The sequence below is a fragment of the Ahaetulla prasina genome, chromosome 1 (assembly GCF_028640845.1).
Source record: "Ahaetulla prasina isolate Xishuangbanna chromosome 1, ASM2864084v1, whole genome shotgun sequence".
NCBI lineage: Eukaryota > Metazoa > Chordata > Lepidosauria > Squamata > Colubridae > Ahaetulla > Ahaetulla prasina.
Window position 1 is genome coordinate 22,430,164 of NC_080539.1, and position 21,659 is coordinate 22,451,822.

Here is a 21,659-nt window from a genome sequence, read left to right on the forward strand (position 1 = left end):
GCTGAGTCTTGCCACCTGGCTGAAGGAGGAGGAGCAGCTGCTGCTTCTTGGCTCTTCCAGGCAGGCTCGGCTCTCCTCGGCTCTCCTCTCGGCTCTTCCAGGCAGCGGGCGATCTCGCGCCCCCTTCTCCGCCACTCCCCCTTCTCCGCCTCCTCCTCCTCCTCTTCCGTTGCCGCCTCCATTTTCAGAATGGGAGTGAAAAAAAAATCAGGACTTTTTTGAAATGCTGCGGGATGCAGGAAAAATTATTAAAAAGCGGGACTGTCCCGCCAAAAGCGGGATGTCTGGTCACTATACGCGGCACACCTCAACCACAAGGTGACCCTGGGTGGCTTACAATGTTAACATTCCTTATCCTTTTAGGCTAGCAGATACAGTAGTGACCAAAATTGTGGAAACCTTTTGGGGAAAATGTATTTTCTGAAACTAGGTAATAACACCACTTTTTTTTGGAGTAGTACCATAAAACTATATATCAATGGAAAGATAATTTAATCAAAAATGTAATGCAATAACTTTTGCGAAGGATTTGCTATTAGAATAGCAGTTACAGTATAAAGAAGAAAAGTGAAACACATAGAAAAAATGATCTATACAAAAATTATCACCATAGAAAAAACGAGATATACAAAAATTATCACATCAGTTAATACTTAGTTGGGTAATCTTTAGCATGAATTACGGCCTTACAACAGCTTCCCATGGAGTAAACCAAGTCTTTTAGTTCTGCAGCTGTTATAATGTGAAACCAAGATTGAATGATTGCTTTTATTAACTGGATTTTATTGCTGGGTCACTTCTGACTAACAAGTTTCTTTAGTCGGCTCCATAGATTTTCAATTGCGTTAAGGTTTGGGCTATTCCCAGGCCATTCCAGCAGTGGAGTATGATTATCTTGAAATTCCAAAAAAAAAAAAAAAAAGTGGTGTTATTAGCTATCAAACCTCAAAAATATACTTTTCCCAAAAGGTTTCCACAATTTTGGCCACTACTGTACATTCAGGATTTAAAAGCATGCTGTGGCTCTCTCACAAAACGACTGCCAGATTGCCAGTTCAGTTATTTTTCCAGAAGGTAAAATGGTGAGGTTGGTCCTCATTGCTTACTCTAGCTATTCTGGAAGATACTTCAGTGTATCTTGAAGTTACCATTTGTGAATTGGGTGGGCATATATATGTGTTTAATAATTTAAAAAGGTAAAGGTTTTTCCGTCCTGTCAGTCGTGGAACACGGTGCTCATCTCTGTTTCTCAGCCAAGGGAGCCACCGTTGGCAATTTCCATAAATAAATAATTAATATATACATCTCTGGATCTTTTTTTTCTGAGTTAATGGGCACACATCCATACAAAACATTAGACGGCAACCTCTTATAACTCTGGTTCTCTAGGAATATCTCTGAAGTATATGCAAACTCAAAAGAACAGTATGCCAGTAACTAAACCTTCTGCTGTGCAACTGGACAAGTCCCATTTTATGTTTTTAATTACGATAATCTAAAAATAATGAAATGAAAGCATGTGAAGCATGTGTAGCCTAATGGTTTCCAAGGTGGGTATCCATGAGTGACATGGTGGGGGCCCAGGTTACAGCAAATTCCCTGGGATTGCCCTTTGACCTGCGTAGGCTATCTCCAGTTCAGCTACTTCAAGTTCCTTCTCAAAATGCTTCTTTTTTATATATATATGGCACTTGGCTTTTATATGGCACTTGGTTAGCAATTCACAATATTTTCTGATGTCAACCAACTGCTGCTTTCCCAGAGGAATAGCAATGTGGTCAGACTTCAGAGATGGCTGGATGGTGCTATGAAGACATTATTAGTCACTAGCGTGGAATGACTGCACCTCAGTTGCAACCAACCTTCGTAGAAGGTAGTTTTATTTATTTATTCATTTATTTTATTAATTAGATTTCTAGACCGCCCTTCTCCTGAAGGACTCAGGGCGGTGTACAGCCTTATTTAAAACACATAGATACACAATACAAATCCCAAATTTAAATACATTTAAAATGAAATATTTTACCGGCCAATTTAAACTAAAACGGTCGAAGACCGATATAAGACCCTTAGAATATAAAATTATAAATAGATTAGTACAATTAAAATTAAATTAAAATTAAATTAAACTAAATATTAAATTAAAATAAATATTTAGGCTAGTCCCGCCCGATTGAATAGTAGAGTCTTCAGTTCCCGCTTGAAGGTACGGAGGTCAGGAAGTTGGCGTAACCCTGGAGGTAACTCATTCCATAGGGTCGGTGCTGCCACAGAGAAGGCTCTCCCCCTGGGGGCCACCAGCCGGCACTGTTTGGCTGATGGCACCCAGAGCAGGCCCGCTCTGTGGGAACGCACAGGTCGTTGGGAGGCTATCGGTGGCAGAAGGCGATCTCATAAATAGCCCGGTCCTAAGCCATAGAGCGCTTTAAAGGTGAGCACTAGCACCTTGAATTGCACCCGGAAGGCTACCGGCAGCCAGTGCAGGCCGCGCAGGATAGGTGTTATATGGGAGCAACGTGATGCTCCCACGATTACCCGCGCAGCCGCATTCTGGACTAGCTGGAGCCTCCCGGTGCTCTTCAAGGGGAGCCCCATGTAGAGAGCATTGCAATAGTCCAGGCGAGAGGTAACGAGGGCGTGAGTGACCGTGCGTAAAGAGTCCCGGTCAAGAAAGGGGCGCAACTGGTGCATCAGGCGAACCTGATAGAATGCTCCCCTGGCGACGGCCGTCAAATGTTCTTCTAAAGACAGCCGATCGTCCAGGAGAACGCCCAAGTTGCTCACCCTTCCCCTGGAGGTCAGAACTTCACCCCCCACAGTCAGCGAAGGCGTAAGCTGACTATACCGGGACGCTGGAACCCATAGCCACTCTGTCTTGGTAGGGTTGAGTTGGAGCCTGTTCCTCCCCATCCAGTAGTTCTTCTACTTCTCCCTCAATGTCCTTTTTGTCTGTTTTTAGATTTTAAACTTCATAGGAGCACAGACCTGATTATGTATGCAGCCAAGTATATAGGATGATAGTCTGTATAGATTCTCAGTCATCCAGATCATGGTTGTCCCAAAGGTGTTTTTTCAGGAAGCAACTGGACTTCCTTGTTTTTTCTTTGAAGACGTTTCCCTTCTCATCCAAGAAGCTTCTTCAGCTCTGACAGGACAGTGGGGAACGGAAGGATTTATATTCCTTGCAGATAGCTGGTCGTTTGCACTCTTTTAGAGCAGGGGTCTCCAACCTTGGTCCCTTTTAAGACTTGTGGACTTCAACTCCCAGAGTCCCTCAGCCAGCAAAGCTGGCTGAGGAACTCTGGGAGTTGAAGTCCACAAGTCTTAAAGGGACCAAGGTTGGAGACCTCTGTTTTAGAGGGTCCTTGAAGCACTTGGAGGTTTATCTGTGTCCTCAGGGTCCCCTGAGTAGTACTCCTGGTTCCTGTAATCAGCAATTTTTTTTTTACTTTTTCTTTTTTCCTCTGGAAATCCATTCCTATTCCCACACCATTCAAAGGGTGTTCATCCCAAACTGTATAGCTAAAAGTCTGTAGAGTCCCCACTATCCTGTGAGAGCTGAAGAAGCTTCTTGGATGAGAAGCGAAACATCTTCAAAGAAAAAAATGAGAAAGTCCAGTTGCCTCCTGAAAAAGCATCTTTGGGACTATATAGGATGATGGTAAAAAAGCAAAAACCCATGATCCATATGCAATCATCTTATAAACCTTCTTCCTCACACTGCTGGTGGTGTATGAAATATAGAACAACTGAAGCAAATCTCCAGGGCAGGTTCACAATGTGCTCCGATCATTTGAGTTCTAAAAAATGACCCAAAGCTCTGAAGCTGGCAGACAAATATTGATGCTCGAAATACTAAATTAATTTAACTAGGCTACTGAACTAATGCTTTCTGGTCCACACTGAACCACTAACTAAATCAAACAGAACCTGCTAAGCAACTTTATTAAAATTAAAATACAAAGCGAAAGCCAAGCATCAAGGTTTAAATTATTCTATGAACTCAGTGAATTAACACAGCTTCCACATTATGCAAATACAACAACCAGTGGGATTTTAACTGGGTTAGTGAAGCGCACTATGTGCAAACCGTACCACCCAATCATTAGATGCATTCACACGTTCAATGAGAGAAAAGCTGTACAAAAGAAACTTGAAAAACAAGAATTGCATCACATCTCCTTCGGTGTCCGTCTAACTAACTACGGCTTGTCCTTTCTCCCTTATAGTTCCTCACATCTTTTCCTTTTTAAGAAGGAAGATTAATACAAACTAGACAACCAGTACGATAAAAAGGAGACAAAATTTAAGGAGCAAAAAAAAAAAAAACAAGGGGAAAGGTAAGGAAGGAAATCTACAATAGTCCATGTATGTAACTTATATTGGCTCAGTCCAAGATAACCACAAACCAAAAAATCCCATTACTGACTGAAAGAGGAGGAGGAGGAGGAGGAGGGAGGCGTGGAGGGCAACGACTTTCGCCGCTCGACCAAAGAAACGTGCAGGCAAGATTTTAAAAAATCCGCTTCTATTTATTATTATTTATTTTCAGAAACGGAGCCACCACCAACTTAGCTGTTGGTCCCATTACCTATAAAGTAGCCATTCGTTCTTAAGAGGCGCCGGGCCGTTCCCAGCGACGAAGAGGGGGCGGGGGGTCTGGCTTACTTACCGACGATTGGCAAAGGCATTGCCCGCCGGTCCGCCGGAGTTCTGCTCGGGATAATTGTGTTGCAGAGTCGATGCCGGGAACGGATAGAGAAATCCGGTCCCGAAGGAACATCCCCAAAGGCAGCAGGAGCACCACAAGAAAACCAGATACATCTTGGGGACTGGAAAGTCTGGACTGGCGCTTCGGAGTGCCACGAACAGGACGCGGAGGAGACGCGGGAAGGACCCCAGGAGAGACTTAGAGACTCATCCTCCCGGGCTAAGGCCAAATGCAGGGGGGAGGAGGAGGGACTAATGCTGGATTATTATTATTTTTTTTTTTTTTAAAAGCTGGGGTTTAAAGCCACCCCGCCTTTAAGGAGAGGTACGTGCGCTGTAGGCGCACAAGTGCTTTGAGGGTGCTTTTTCAAGCGAGGTTGGTTCAGCAGCATTCTGCAAAAGGGGGCGGGAGGTGGGTGGGGGGCGCCGGTTTAACCCTTCAGGAACGAGGCTGCCGCTGCTGCTGCTACTGCAGATGTCATTGTTCCCATAGAAGAGAGTATAGAAGAGAGGCACCAGCGTGCCTACCGTCCCTGTCCTAATGTTCCCTTTAATTGTGTTCATTCTATATATTCAATTCATGCTTATACTTATATATATTATCTAATATGTAATCAACAAAATAAATAAATAAATAACGAATGAATGAATGAATGTGCAATTCAGGATTGAATGGTGGACTCCTTGGTGCTCTCTCAACTTGGTGGTTTGCCTACAGAGTTTCATTACCCGACTGGAGTATTATGGCTAGTCTAGTGAAGAGAAGGACCAGGGGAGACATGATAGCAGTCTTCCAATATTTGAGGGGCTACTGCCACAGAGAGAAAGAGGGCCAAGCTATTTTCCAAAGCGCCCGAAGGCCAGACAAGGAATAATGGATGGAAACTGAACAAGGAGAGATTCAACCTGGAAATAAGGAGAAATTTTCTGACAGCGAGAACAATCAACCAATGGAGACTTTCAAGAAGAGATGTCTCTTGCCTGGGCAGGGAGGGGAGGTGGGTTGGACTAGATCAGCGGTCACCAAATTTTCTAGAGAAAATTTTGGTGGTCCCCAGAACAATTATTTGCATTTTTTATATTGCACTAAATCAGGGGTCCTCAAACTATGGCCCCTGGACTGGATACGTGCAATGAGTGCTTGTGTTGCTGCAGAGAGTCTCCCCCTTCAGGGTCTTTTTGTGTGGGTTGGGGTCTGCTTCAGCCTCCTAGTGTGGGTCTTTGGATGAAGGCTGGAGGGAAGAGCCGGAGGGCCTTCTTCCAGTGGGACTGCATCATGGCCTGGAACTGGCTGACCATCTCAGCCCGCTGATCCTCCAGGCACTAGTACCAGGCCTTGCACTCCTGCAGGTCTTCCCTCTGTTTGGAAAGGCTGTGCTCCTAGTCCTCAGTGAGATGTTTCTGCTGAGCCTCCTTCTCAGCCAGATCCAATCTGAACTGAGCCAGCTGGTTTGCCAACTCTTTCTCATAGTGGCTGCTTAGCTCCAACAACTGCTTCCTGTTGGGGCCCTAAGGAGCCCGAGCAGGCAGGGGATGAGTGGTAGTAGGGGAGGGGCGAGTAGAGGCCAGCGAAGCACCCCTCGACGTGAGTGACATCAAGTTGGTCATGCCCACCCAGTCACATGACCACCTAACCACACCCACCCAGCCGGTCATTAAGCAGATCATATTAGTGGTCCACGGGATTTAAAATTATGAATGTAATGGTCCCTGAGGTCCGAAAGGTTGGGGACCCCTGGACTAGATGACTTACAAGGACCCTTCCAACTCTGTTAATCTGTTAACGTTACCATTTAAAGTAATAAAACCTCTTGCAAGCAAACGATCAAGCTTACAGAGCATTAAGGACTCCACAGATGTAGCTGTCTAGAAATGCACAATAAGCAGGAAGGCTGAACAACCAGAGTGGGAAAAGTGAAAGGAAGATGGCAAGCATGTAAATTTAGATATTTTTTTAACAAATCTCCCACACAGACATTTCTCAATTCATATTCGATGTGAAGAGGTTCAACATTGCCCATGTGGGCAGAGCTATTTTATACACACATTTAAATTCTGATCACATGTTTACCTTGGATAGGCACTGGGAACTTAGTGGTACAGTATAGGTGGTCCTGAACTTACAACCATTTGTTTTGCGATCGTTCCAAGTTACAATGGCACTGAAAAAGGTGACTTATGACCGGTTGTCATTTTTACAGTCGTTATGACTACATAATTCACTTAACTGTGGTGATTCGCTTAACAACAGTTGCAAAAAATGAAAAGGTATTTATATCCGGTTGTCAAACTTATGACAGTTAGGACCACACAATTCACTTAATTGCAGTGATTCACTTAACAACCGTTGCAAAGAACGATTCTGAAACCGAGTATAAGTCACTTAATAAAGTTACCTTGCCTAGCAATGGAAGTTTTCTTTTCAGTTGTGGTCTTCAAAAAGTAGACTTCAAACTGGCCCTTCAGATCTTCCAGTAGTGTATTCCATTCCACTGTATTTGGGCCCATCCATCTTGTTGCTGGGCATCCTCTTCTTTTCCTCCTTCTTTCCATCTTTCCCAGCATTGGAATTTTCTCCAGAGAACTGAGTCTTTCCATAATGTACCAAAATAGGAAAATTTTAACCTGGTGATTTGTGCCTCAAGTGAACACTCTGTATTAATTTGTTCAAGGATCCATATATTCATTTTCCAGACTATCAATGGTAATCTCAGGAGTCTTCTGCCACAGAGTATCTTAAGGAAAGCCATTGCATGCATGATTCTGAACTTTGCGTTGTCACACATCACAGCATCTAAAAATCTTTCAAAGGTCTTCATTGCTATTCTACCAAGAGCTACGGTAAGATGTGGCATCTTTTTTGACTGCTGGTTCCTTTACTGATGATATTTCTGAAGATTTGGATAGATCTGTGACAATTAATAGGCCCAGCATAGATTTTTCGCAAAAGAATTGTGGCATAACACATTAGTTGTACCACCTCGAACTAGAAAACAGGACCCAAGTGGACTTTCTCTCATAGAAGAGCCAGCAGTGTGCAGCAGCTGTTAAAAAAGCCAACACAGTTCTGGGCTGCATAAACAGAGGGATAGAATCAAGATCACATGAAGTGTTAGTGCCAGTTTATAATGCCTTGGTAAGGCCACACTTGGAATACGGCATTCAGTTTTGGTCGCCGCGATGTAAAAAAGATGCTGAGACTCTAGAAAGAGTGCAGAGAAGAGCAACAAAGATGATTAGGGGACTGGAGGCTAAAACAGATGAAGAATGGTTGCTGGAATTGGGTATGTCTAGTTTAATAAAAAGAAGGACTAGGGGAGACATGATAGCAGTGTTCCAATATCTCAGGGTTGCCACAAAGAAGAGGGAGTCGGGCTATTCTCCAAAGCACCTGAGGGTAGAACAAGAAGCAATGGGTGGAAACTGATCAAGGAAAGAAGCAACTTAGAACTAAGGAGAAATTTCCTGACAGTTAGAACAATTAATAAGTGGAACGACTTGCCTGCAGAAGTTGTGAATGCTCCAACACTGGAAATTTTTAAGAAAATGTTGGATAACCATCCGTCTGAGAAGGTGTAGGGTTTCCTGCCTGGGCAGGGGGTTGGACTAGAAGGCCTCCAAGGTCCCTTCCAACTCTGTTGTTGTTATTATTATTATTATTATTATATAGAATGGGACAACCCACCATCATAACCTCAACTCCTTCAATAAAGTGTGTAGTTCAGTAGATCAAAGGAATCATCTAGACATAGTGTATTAACGTTTTTACTGAATGCCTCACGATATTCTCCTTTCATAAAATGATAGAATATGGGCTAAATGATATTGTGTTGGATGAACTCACAGCTGGCTGATATAACCATACCACAAAAATGCTTCATAATGGCTCCAGCTTGCAGAGAAGTTCAAGGGAAATGTCATAGAACTCTTTCCTAGATTCTTTGCTGTTCAACGTTTTTATCCATGATTTGGACAAAGGTGCTGAGGGGGATGCTTATTAGGTTTGTAAATGACACAAAGCTGTCAGCTGTTGCTAATGCCTTAGATAAACATGGGAAGAATCAAAAACATCTAAACGAAATTTGAACACTGTATTGAAATAAAGATTCTGGCATTTAACAGGGAAAAATGTAATGTTCTTCATCTGAGAAAGAAAAACAAAAGACATAAGTATAGAATAAAGGAGACTGGTATTGGCAGTAATATGTATGAAAGAGGTGTGTGTGTGGGGGTGGGGGCTTTAAGTAAATGTTGGCTCCTCCTGGTGACTGCCTGGGCAAGTTTGTGCAGGTTTTTCTGGCATGATTTCCAGAGTGGTTTGCCACTGTTTGCTTTCTAGGGCCTAGAGAGAATGACTAGCCTGAGGTCACTCAGCTGCCTTTATCCTTAAAGTGAGACTAGATCTCATGGTTCCCCCGTTTATAGCCTGGTACCTTAACCACTACACCAACCAGCGCTCTTGTCTTTGTTGACCACAAATTGAATATGAAATATGAGACATCTTTTTTGATGGTGGGTCTATTCCTTTGGCTGGAGAATTAATATGCAGGTAGATATTCCCAAATGGTTTACAAAAAAGGCAATTAGGTAATTAGGTAATTAGTTCTGATGGTAAAATGGAACCTTCATGTCCAAAGGTAAAAGGTGCCCTTAGTAATAGTTGCTATAGAGCAGGGGCAACAAAGTCGATTTCATCGAGGGCTGCTTGAGGGTTGTGTTTGACCTCAAGCGGCTGGGGTGGGCGTGGCCAGGGTGGGCATGGCCAGTTCGACATCACTTGTGTTGGGGACGCCTGTGGTGGCCCGAGCACTCTCCCATCAAAAGCGGACTCCCGAACTCCATTTTTGTTTGCGATGGCTTCCTGCAACATTCTACAAGCGAAAACAAAGCACTGCAGGCTGGTCCTTCGCTGTTTCCAGGGTAGCCCCACGGGCCAGATCTAAGCACACCATGGGCCGGATCCGGACCCTGGGCCTTGAATTTGACACCACTGCTGTAGAGCATCATTGGAGAAGCTCTGTTCTTTTTGCCTTTTAGCTGGTATGGGAAGAAAAGTCCTAAGTGCCATTTTGATCTGATTCACCAATGCTCACTTTTATTTTGCCGGGGTCCTGTGGAGAAGAGATGTATACATTTTATTCATATGGTACAGTGTTTTTACAAACGGAGATCTTCAGAAATGCTTGAGCAGCTCGCTGCATATACTTCTCGATCCCTACAGTATATCCAGAGGTGGGTTTCAGCAGGTTCTGACCAGTTCTGGAGAACCGATAGCGGAAATTTTGAGTAGTTCAGAGAACAGGTAGTAAAAATTCTGACTGGCCCTGTCCCCATCTATTCTCTGCCTCCCAAGTCCCAGCTGATAGGGAGGAAATGGGGATTTTGCAGTATCCTTCCCCTGGATTGGAGAGGGAATGGAGATTTTACAGTATCCTAACCCTGGAATGGGGAGGGAATGGAGATTTTGCAGTATTTTTCTCCTGCCACACCCACCAAGCCACATCCACCAAGCCATGCCACGCCCACCAGGTCACACCCACAGAACTGGTAGTAAAAAAATTTGAAACCCACCACTGAGTATATCTGATGTACTTGAGCTCCTTATTCCATTTGATTGTCAAATTAGGAATACATGGAAGCCCAATAAGAATTTATTTATATACCCATATCATTATGGGTTTCTGACTCCCGGCGATTTAACAGTTCTGATAGCCAGACAGCTTGGAAAGTGAGGAAGGCAACAAAACAGAATATTATACATGCATTGTATGTGTGAAAGGATGGCTAAGGTCACATAACATGCTAAAGGCTAAAATATGGCTACATGTATATGGGTACTTTAGATAGCTGTAGGAAACCAGCCGCTATCTTACCATGTTGTGTAAGGTAGAGCATTATTTAAGCAATATTTCTTATAGTGTAATACTTTATTTTTGGAGGGCGTAGCATCTTACACAAAGGCAGCAATCTTGTTTTCTTAACCTGTCTTAGAATTTAGTGTGTTCTGTCTACTCAGCTGATACAAATATAAGAGCTATAATTCGGGGGGTGGGGGGAATATCCTGGGTTCATAGAGTATTGTAAAAAGAGTTCATTGTTCATTACCAATAGTTGCTTCAAGCATCATAAATTACCAGCAGACTTTGGAGTAAATTTAAATACATAATAGAAAACAGAAGATACTGCATTCTAGTCAGCCAAAACATTTCTAGGTGCAAGGTTTGGAACAGACCATGAATTATTGTTTCATATGTAAAGGATAAGATTAGAGAATTAGAGAGTAGATTTGCCAGGAAGATTATATCTGGGGGATATACCGGGATTCTTGGGAGCTGAGTGGTACAGGAAGGGAAGGAAAGGGAATGGGAGAGATTCGGTACTGATACATAAAAGAACCTGAAGCACAATGGGAAGAGTTAAGCACTGTGAAAAAGTAAGAGAAAGTTCTCCAAATTTCAAGAAAAGCTCATATGATGAAGGATGAAAGGCCTGGCCAAAAAGAACATAAAATGACTCAAGACTTTTAACATCAGTCAAGGAAAGAAACAGGCAAGGAAAATATCTCAGGAAAGTCAACAAATAGTGGAAAATAACAAGAAAAAGAAAATAAATTATGTCCCTATGTCTGTTTAATTTATCCAGTTAATATAATACATGTAGTCCTCATTTAGTGTGTCAGGAAAGCTGAAGTAAGATAGTAAGCAGGGTTCTGGTTTCACCTAGACCCATGATGGCGAACCTATGGCATGCGTGCCAGAGGTGGCACATAGCGCCCTCTCTTATGGCACGCGAGCCGTCGCCCCAGTTCAGATCTGCTGTGCATGCAAGCACACCTCCCGCCAACCTGCTGGTTTTCGGGTCTCTGCCACGCATGCGCAGGGATGGGGCACGTGCAGGGAGACTGCGTGCGCATGCATAGGGGGCGGGATGCATGCGGGGGCCACGTGTGCATGCACAGGAGCCACGCACAGATTGCATTTGGGGGTTCAGGCACACATGTGCTTTGGGCACTCGGTCTGGAAAAGATTAGCCATCACTGACCTACAACTTGCCTGCAGAAGTTGTAAATGCTCCAACACTGGAAATTTTTAAGAAAATGTTGGATAGCCATTTGTCTGAAATGGTGTAGGGTTTCCTGCCTGGGCAGGGGGGTGGACTAGAAGACCTCCAAGGTCCCTTCCAACTCTGATATTATTATTATTATTATAGATAATATTATTATAGATAATATTATAGATAAAAGTTTGAGAAACATACATGATGCCACTTTAATGAATGATAGCATAGAAAAGCTTATTATGAAAATAACAAATCTTTGTTAATGTTAAAAATTAAGAAGACAACAAAGGGAATGTCAACCTGAAGACTTGGATCATTCCCAGTTAGTGGGAAAGATTTTAAGGTGTAAATAGTTTTATTTTCTTAGACTCAAGAATAGATAAAGGTGGACTATATAATGGAGAAGCAAAGAGATCAATCCAGGGGAAGAATGCAATTACAAACTTGGGCAAGATCATGAAGACCTTCTCTGTGACAAAGTTAGAATTGTTAAAGAAAATGTTTTTTTCAGTGATAATAAGTAGCTGGATGAAAGCTGGATATTGAAAACGTACAAGAGAAAGAAAATAAAAGCTTCTGAATTATAGATTTAAAGTTAGTTATGTACTGAAGTATCATGGATTAGAAGAAGAACTAGCTAATTATGTGATTGTTGTAAGTGGATGATGGACTTTAATATACTTTGTCAAATTGGGGAAATTCAAAAAGGGGAAGACAGCAGAAAATAATGATGAATGGGATAAGGGAAATCAACAAATTATCTTTGGAGACTTACAGTTTAAATCTGAGCCAGGCTGAGATGATAGGCATTGGTCAATACCAGGAGTTTTCAAACTTCAGGCTATGGAAATTTTAATTTAAAAGTATCTCATAAATCTTGATCAGCAGGCAAAGTTCTAGTAATAGAAATTTGCCTCTTTACAGCTGAACTCTTTATTTCCCTGTGATGTCTCAAAGAACCTCATCAGCTTGAAAGATCCTGGTTTCTATGTATGCCAATTTTCTTTTTTATATATTTTATTAAAATTTTACAAAAGCTAAAATATAAAATGCAAACAAACAAAATATTAAGAAGGAAAAATATAGGGTAAGGGAAGGTGCAAAGAAATAAAATAAAATAAAAAGAAATAAAGAATTCAGCTTTCAAGATAGTTATAAATATATAATGCATTGAACTTCTGTATTTCTATAATCATAAACACTTCATTTTGTCAATCTTAAAATTAATGTAGCATTTCAGTTTCTAACAGAAAGTCAAAAAGCAGATTCTATGTGGAAACAAAGTTAGACATTAAAAAAAAATAAAAGTAGTAAATTTTGCCATCTCAAGACAGTTCCATTATCTTCACCATCCATTCTTCCATTGTGGGACTCTATAAGTCTTTCCATTTCTGAGCATACAAAAATCTTGCTGCAGTTATCATATATAGAAACAAAGTCCCAATTTTTTCTTTAACTGCTTATCCCTGAAACCTAACTAGTCATCTCAATTAAATGGCATTGAAGATCACATTTATGTTCCGAATGCAATTTCCAGACAGGATGGGCAACGGGAATTATAAGAGTTGAACTCAATAGGTTTGGGGATATTGGGAAACTGTCAGCCAGGCTAGAAGGAGGGTTAAGCAAGGGCCTAGCTTGGAATCTTCACATAGCCACCAGCAGGATAAACTAACTTCCTCCATGATCCATGAAGCCTTATCTGGTTGTTTGCAGGGGAAGGCAAGCAGTCTGCGAGATTCTTGTAACATAAGTGGTATATAATAAAGTTACTGACTTTTATTATTCATGAGTGGCTCTGGTTGCTTACATCTGACAGGAAAATGGCTTTTTTGCAGAAGGCTGAGATAGGAGCAGAGCAATGAGGGGGCATATGTAGCTCTATTCCCTTGCATCATTTGCCAAGTTTAATTAAACTTGAAGGCACCTGAATAATGGATGTAAATTGATCAAGGAGAGAGATTCAACCTAGAAATAAGGAGAAATTTTCAGACAGTGAGAACAATCAACCCATGGAACAGAAGTTGCCTTCAGAAGTTGTGGGAGCTTCATCACTGGAAGCTTTCAAGAAGAGACCGGACTGCCATCTGTCAGAAATGGTGTCGGGTCTTCTGCTTGGGCAGGGGGTTGGATTAGATGACCTACAAGGTCCCTTCCAACTCTGTTAATCTGTTAAAAAAAACAACACCCTGCTCCAAGCTCCATTAGGGGTGAATATAGAATATAGATCCTGATATCCTGCACAGTATGAGAAGTAAGATAATGGGCTAAAAAAATGATGACAGTAAATAGCCTTTTTTTAAAAAAAACAACTTCTTTATAAGAAAATCTAGTTAAGTGCAACTTACCTGTTTTTCAAGGTAACATGGGTTGATTTTGGAGAAGAGAGAGAAAGCAGCATGATTCTTTTAGAAGTGGCAAATTGAAGAAGACATACGTACATTCTTTAGTCTTTTAGAGATAGGTCATATAATGACTTATATTAGGAGTAATAAATGGATTCTCTCTTCCCCCCACCCCCCACAAGGTGTCTTTCAAAACTGTCTATCAGAACAATTTCTCAAAACTATGTTGATAAATTGGGTGCAGCACAGTTTGGAAGCAGAAGCAGCCAACAAAAATACCCATTCATTCCATTTATCAGGGAGATTTCTTTTCTGTGTTTAAAGAAGAGCAACCTAGAAATACGAACAGGCCAATCCATAAAAAGCACTGTAATGCTAATCAGGTAACAGAAACAAAAGGGACAGTTTTACTACTAATTTGAAGAATCACCTTGGACAATGAGTAAATAAATAATAAATACATGTGTTTTAAGTGTATTGATTAAATATTTGCTACACATATAACCATGCAGACAACCTTTTCGTTGGATGAAAAGTAGCTTCTGCTGCTTTTCTATGTCTGGGTTCACATACCACGCTCAGCCAAAAGATGATTCATTTGTCTTTGGTTTAATGGCTTGCAACACAAAACATGGCTTACTTCAGGGATGGCTGGGTGTGCAGCTACATGGTGCCTATCCCCACTTCGCAGCCTTCTGTCCATGCTTCCTGTTTTGAGAGTAAGTGTATTATAACCCTCCTGCGGATGAATGGATTTCATTCTCCTGAGTATGTCTCTCAATTTTATGTTATTATAATATATGGCTTTATTTTTAAATTAGATTTGTATTGGTATTCATCTTAATTGTGCATTGGGGAGCTGAGAGTTGGCTGACTAGAGTGGCTGACAGTTATAAGCCCATAAGTAGTAAAATAAATAAATAAATAGAAATTAGTTAAAAACTTAAATTAGTAAAAGTAGTTTTTTAAAAAAATTGGTACTAAATTAAATTAGTACTATTAATAAATAATTTTTTTAAATTAAATTTGAAAAAGCACTTTTTAAATGAGTAAAATGTAGCACAAATTAGTTTAAAAAACAGTTTAAAAAGAAAACTTTTGAAACTCCAATGAACAACACAATTCTGCCTACAGGCGGATTTTTTTTAAATGTAGGCAGGAGATACCAGTGCTCCTTTTCTCTTGCAGGTCTGCTTTCCAGAAGACCACACCCCACAAAATTAGATTGTCCTTGATTCTGCCAGCTGTCTGCAAAGCACTAAAGATCTGGATGTGCTCCAAGGACTAAGGACTAAGGAGCTTATTTAATTTACCATATTTTAGATGATGGTTAGATGACCCTTGAGATGTTACTGTTCTTCTGAGCACTTATTGGGTTTTTTCTAGGTCGGGGTGTCAAACTCCATTTCATTAAGGGCCACATCAGGGTTGTATTTGACCTCGGGGTGGGGGATGGGTGGGTGTGGCCAGCTTGACATCTCTTGTGTCGGGAACACAAGTTTCCCCAGGACTTCGTCAACTTCCGGACCTCCGAACCTTTCACCGCGAGCTTAAAACTCATCTATTCATCTGCGCAGGACTGGACTAGATTTTAGATTTTAAATTTAAACTGGTTTTAATGGGTTTTATTATGTATACTGTTATTTTTAATTATTCGGCTATTTGGAATAAGTTTTTTAATTGATGTTTTATTTTGTATTTATATATATTTTTTTATCTGCCTGTAAACCGCCCTGAGTCCCTAGGGAGATAGGGCGATATAAAAATACGAAAAATAAATAAATAAATAAATAAATAAATAAACATTTGTGGTGGTCCAAGCGCTCATTTCGCGCACAGCACTCCCAAGCTTCGTTTTCGCTGTCAGAGGGCTGCAGGAGGCCGTTGCAGCTGCAAATGGAGTTTGGGAGGGGTCCATTTTTGCTGGCAGAGACACCATGGACCAGTCCTTCACTGTTTCCAGGACAGCCCCGTAGGCCAGATCTAAGCACCCCGCCAGCCGAATCCGGCCCGAGGGCCTTGAGTTTGACACCTCTATTCTAGGTGACCATTGTTATCTTTTTATGGATAGCTTTTATCTTTTTGCATTGTTTTAAAGTATTGTTGGAGTCACATCTGAGAGATGGGCAGCCATAAATCCAAGTTTTTATTTTATTAATTTATTTTTGAAATTTGTATGTTGTCCACTTCATTGTCAAGCAACTCTGGGTGGCTTGTAAATTGCTTTCTTCAGCTGCTGCTGCTGCTGTCTCGCTTGCTATTGCAGCTCGGGCCTCTTCCACTCCATTCCCTGCCCATCTGCCATCACTTCATTTCAGGCATCCAGCTTGGCTAGATTCTCAGGGTCTCCCTCCAGTAACTCACTTCACATGGGGACTGAAACAGCTTTGCCAGATCAGTCCTTCCACCCTCACCACCCTTTCCTTTTCTGTTTCTTTCTCATACTTACTATTCCCAACAGAGGATCTTGTCTTGTTTTCATAATCTTTGTCCAAATCAATTTGATTCATTCCCCTCACCGGTCTGAGTGGTATCATGACTGAGCCCCAGAGAATTCTCTGAGCAAATTAAGTCAGATGCCAGAATCTCTCCTCCCTCTTTTGTATCTTTCAGCTAAAATACAGCTTGGCTGGTGACATTCTGAAGCTCTCCCAAAGGTGCTTTTTCTTTTCTTTTTTTAAAGAATTTTTTTTTATTTTTAACAAAAAGAAAACTCATCAAATCAATTACAACGTGCTGCATGAGTGTTAACATATATTCTTGTGCGATCACAAAATAAACATCTCTTTCATACATATATTATCTTTTCTAACGTATCTTTCCATCTAACCAATGATAAAATAAATCCCATAGTTTATAATATTGCTTATCTTCTTGCTCTCTAATTTCAAATGTTAATTTACTCATCTCTGCACATTCCATCATTTTTCTAATTATTTCATCTTGCGAAGGTAACTTCTCAGTTACCTTCCAATTTTTAGCAAATACAATCCTGGCTGCTGTAATAATATTCACAATCAAATATTTTACATCTCTAGTATATATCTCTGGTATAATTTCCAACAGAAAGACTTCTGGCTTAAAGTCAATATGCTTTTTGATCATTTTCTCCAACCACGTGTGTATTTTAGTCCAGTATCTTTTTGCTGCAACACATGTCCACCACATGTGGTAGTATGATCCAGGTGCCTGATGACACTTCCAACATTTTTCAGATTTGTCCTTGAACATTCTACCAATTCTTGTTGGGGGTAAATGCCACCTGACCAAAGGTGCTTTTTTAAGAGGCAACTGGACTTTCTGGTTTTTCTTTGAAGAAGTTTCGCTTCTCATCCAAGATGAGATCCATTCTTTTCTTCAGCAGAAAAGAATGTTTTGGCCAAAGGACTGAATTTTGCAGTAACACCAGAACAGCTACCAATTGTAGATCTCCTCACAGCCACAGAGTCAGCCATCAGGAACAATAAACTGGCAGAACCAGAAGCAGAAAAATTAAGGATGAAAGTATCTGCAGCCCTCACCAGTGCCAAAACATCCCCTTCCAACCTCGGAGCTGAAGAAGCTTCTTGGATGAGAAGCAAAATGTCTTCAAAGAAAAAACATGACCTGGATGGCTGAGAATCTCCATAGACATTCTGAAGCTCTGAAATTCATTCATTCATTCATTCATTCCTTTGTCTGTTTGCTCAATTTACATAGCTGCCCATTCTACATACATGGCTCTGGGTGGCTTAAAATAATTGAAAAAAAAGAAGGAAATGTAAATATATAAAAGCATTAAAAACTTTATAAAATATATAATTGGCAACCAATGCATAAAAACAACTTTCAACAAAGCTACTGCACAGGCTGTACCACACACCTGAGTTTCCATGTCTGGTGACACAGCGACATCTTCAAGGGTTTGAGGATGCCAAGGGTCAGGGCCCATCTGATCTTCTCATCCAAGACACTTCTTCAGCTCAAACTGGATGGTGGAAGCAAAATGTCTTCAAAGAAAACCAAGTCCAGTTGCCTCTTGAAAAAACACCTTTGAGACAACCATGACTGGATGACTGAGACTCTCCATAGACTTCCATCTGCTAACCCATACATAGACTGTGGGTTTCAAACCAGATTATGGCTAAATTCACAATGTGTGAATCCAGCTGTTTTCTTAAATCCTCAACACAGTCTATCCCTGTGGTCTATCCCTTCATTTCCCTGACACAGTACTATATTTTTTTTATTTTTTAAAAAAACAATAAACTGCTCCCTCAGGATTTAATGTTTCTAGAACACAATTTGTCTGCTTCAAAATAGTATCCAGTTTAAGATTATAATCTGTTAGATGCAAAAAGCCAAATAGCCATTAGGTGAGAGCCAAGTGGCAATAAAGGCACATCTTTTTTGCCAACTGGTAGTTGACCATGATATGAAACAAACAAACCAGAAGTGGGAAATAAATATTGTGTGGGGCTGTTAACTTAATGGAAAAAGAAGTTGGACTTACTAGGATCACACACACACACACAGGTATGAAGACTGTGCTTACACACTCAACCACAACCAAAAATAACCAAGATTATTACTCGTTAGCACATTGAAGGAATGCAGCTGCTATCTCCTCATCTGCTCTCATTAAACATGCTGTACAGAGCCGGTTTATTTAGGTTATATTTAATATGCTGTATGAGCCCAGCCATTGGTTTATTCATCCAATCCTTATTAAACAAACTATGGCCTACTTGGGTGTAAACGTTTGAGTGGCTACAGATCAAGCGTTTAAAGCAGCTTGACTTTTATTGTAACTATTGTTAAATAATTAGGAGTGAGAAACATAATTGCTAAATAATTGGAAGCCAGCTGCTGAGATGTTGCATTAGATATCTTTTATTTTAATTAATGTAAGCATCCGATTTCATATTTGTGGGCTAACCATGATTTGATGATAACCATCTCAATTATGGTTAGGATCTACTTTGTGTGCTAAGCAAAATCAGATAGACCACATTATTGTTTTAGCACCACATATGAGTGCAGCTAGTTGGAGATTAAAGAGAACATGAGTCAGTTACAAGCAGACATAATATTTTACTTCCAGTAATCAGATTTTATTATTTTCTGTTCCAAAAACACAAGCAATACATACAATGGTTTGCAAATGTAATTTGCCAGACAGAGCAGTGAACAAAGAAAAAGTTAGATATGCCTGAGATGCAAGCAAAATATCGGCCCAATCACTGTCAACTTTTTCTTTTTAATGTATTATTAGTCTCCAAGCCCAGATGTCAGCCAGGGCTCTCTTAGACCACAGGCGAAGATAGGGAAAAAATGTAACTGAGGCAGCAAACGGGGACTTGCAGCTTAACCGACCAGGTTTTTACAAGCCTAAGCAGAATTTTATCATCTTGTTCACTTGCCAGTATTTTAGGCACAGGAGATGTGAGCCAAAAGAAAGAAATCTTCCCAACCATCCACTTGTGTTTTGAATTTGTACAATGTGACATAGAAGCAGACAATATCCAGAAGAGAAGGGCAGTAGCTCCAAACACTACCAATCTACTCCCACATATTAGGGACCCTTGTGAGATCTGAATTGGGGAAAAGGTTTATATAACTTTATGTAACTAACTGAAGTTGTAAATACTCCAACACTGGAAATTTTTAAGAAAATGTTGGATAGCCATTTGTCTAAAATGGTGTAGGGTTTCCTGCCTGGGCAGGGGGTTGGGCTAGAAGACCTCCAAGGTCCCTTCCAACTCTGATATTATGATGATGATGATGATGATGATGTCAATAAATAGAGATAAAGGAGACTTGGAACACGCTCAGGTTCTAGGGAATTGTCATCCCTTTGAGGTTGTGTGGACAAGAAGCACAAACCACGAGTAGTAATTACTAATGTCATGCAATGTGCATTTAGAGAGGAAATGTGTGTGGGGTGGGGGCAGAAAGCTCCAGAGAGAAACCTCAAATAAATGACTGTCCTGAATATTTCCTGAACAAGTCCCAAACTGGATGGGGGAGGGAGTGAAGAAGAGGTTCAGGTGATTACATCTTGGAATCTCTCAGAGTATAGTAGTCCTCGACTTAAGACCATTATTGAGCCTGGAATTACAGTTGTAAGTTGTTATGGTTGTAAGTCAAGGCATCACATGACTAGACCTGATTTTTTTATTATGCAAATACTGTTATTGTTGAGCAAATCCATTCTGCCCAATGGATGGGTTTTGGGTTTTTTTTGCAAAAAAACAGAAGTAAAAGCCCAAAACTAGCCAAAATGTCAAAAACCATCGTCATATGGTGTTGTAAGAGTGAGCTGGTTGCCAAGCACCCAAAATGTAGTCACATGGACTGTAGGACGATGCGGCATTGTAAAACTCATGATGACCTATCAAATCCAAACTGGGCTATTTGGGCTGTTTTAGCTACACATTGTTAGCACCTCAAGAACAAGGTTAGTCAAGATGGTGATCACAACCACATAATTGAAGCTTTGCCCATTTTTACATGAGAAGAGAAGAGAAGAGAAGAGAAGAGAAGAGAAGAGAAGAGAATTCTTTATTGGCCAAGTCTGATTGGACACACAAGGAATTTGTCTTGGTGCATACGCTCTCGGTGTATATAAAAGAAAAGGGCAGGACTTCAGTTAGGCAGTCACAGCTGCCATCTTGTCTTTTTTGCCATCCACCCTCAAAGATTCCACCAGGTTCAAGGTAAGAATGAGGTCATTTTGCCAAGAAGAGTTTGAGAATCCCTTCTACACTATTCCACTCAAGCCAACAGGATTTCAAGGGACTGAACTATGAATTAGCTACCTGATGACTGAGTTGCTCCAGAAGTAACTAATTGCACAAACCACCCTGGAGCTAAACTTGAAGAAGAATTATTCCTGAGGAAGTATTGAGTTGCACAGACAAGTGTCAGTTTTCGAATGTAATGAAGTCACCATCTTGTCGCCAGTGAGATGACTTTCTCCTTTTAAAGAAAAAGAGAGAAAGTGTACTGGAAATCAGGGTGCCAGCAGGTCAGGAAGTGTGTAACCCACCCACTCAAAGGCTAAATCAGCAACTAATCCAGCATTCTGCTTTCTCAACCACATAATGGGTGGGTGGGGGGAGGGAGAGAGAGAGAGGGAGAGAGGAAGAGAGAGGGAGAGAGGGGGGAGTGTGTGTGTGTGTGTGTGTGTGTGTGTGTGAGAGAGAGAGAGAGAGAGAGTTGGGTGGGATACTTTCTATCCTAATAAAAAACAACACAGGAGAGGACTGGAGGAAAAGTGGGGCTGCTACGCACAATGAAAACCTGTCAGTGATATTAAGTTAAGGGCAACAGAGAGAAAGGAAATTAATTTAAATACACTCAGCCACTAGAGGTTACTGTTGCTCTATCTATTTTTAGATTAGAATTGCTTTATTAAGAAATGGAAACTGCTCTTAAGTATCCCCTTGGGTACCCACTTTCTAGGTTTTCAGCTGAAAACTTTCACCGCTTCTGATGCAAACACGGTTTTACTTTTTCTGCCATTTCTTTATCACCGACCCTTGTGTGGTAGAGAGAAATCTG

General features: G+C 41.0%; 1 protein-coding gene across 5 annotated transcripts in view; it reads right to left on the bottom strand.

The window, feature by feature from the left end:
* Positions 1 to 4,993, bottom strand: part of COL26A1 (collagen type XXVI alpha 1 chain) — a 211,133-nt gene extending 206,140 nt beyond the window's left edge. For all 5 annotated transcript variants that reach the window (XM_058164388.1, XM_058164390.1, XM_058164389.1 and 2 more), the window contains exon 1: positions 4,673 to 4,993. In XM_058164388.1, the coding sequence (XP_058020371.1) occupies positions 4,673 to 4,824 (152 nt within the window). In that variant the 5' untranslated portion in view covers positions 4,825 to 4,993. The remainder of the gene's footprint in view (positions 1 to 4,672) is intronic.
* Between the last annotated feature and the right edge of the window lie 16,666 nt (positions 4,994 to 21,659).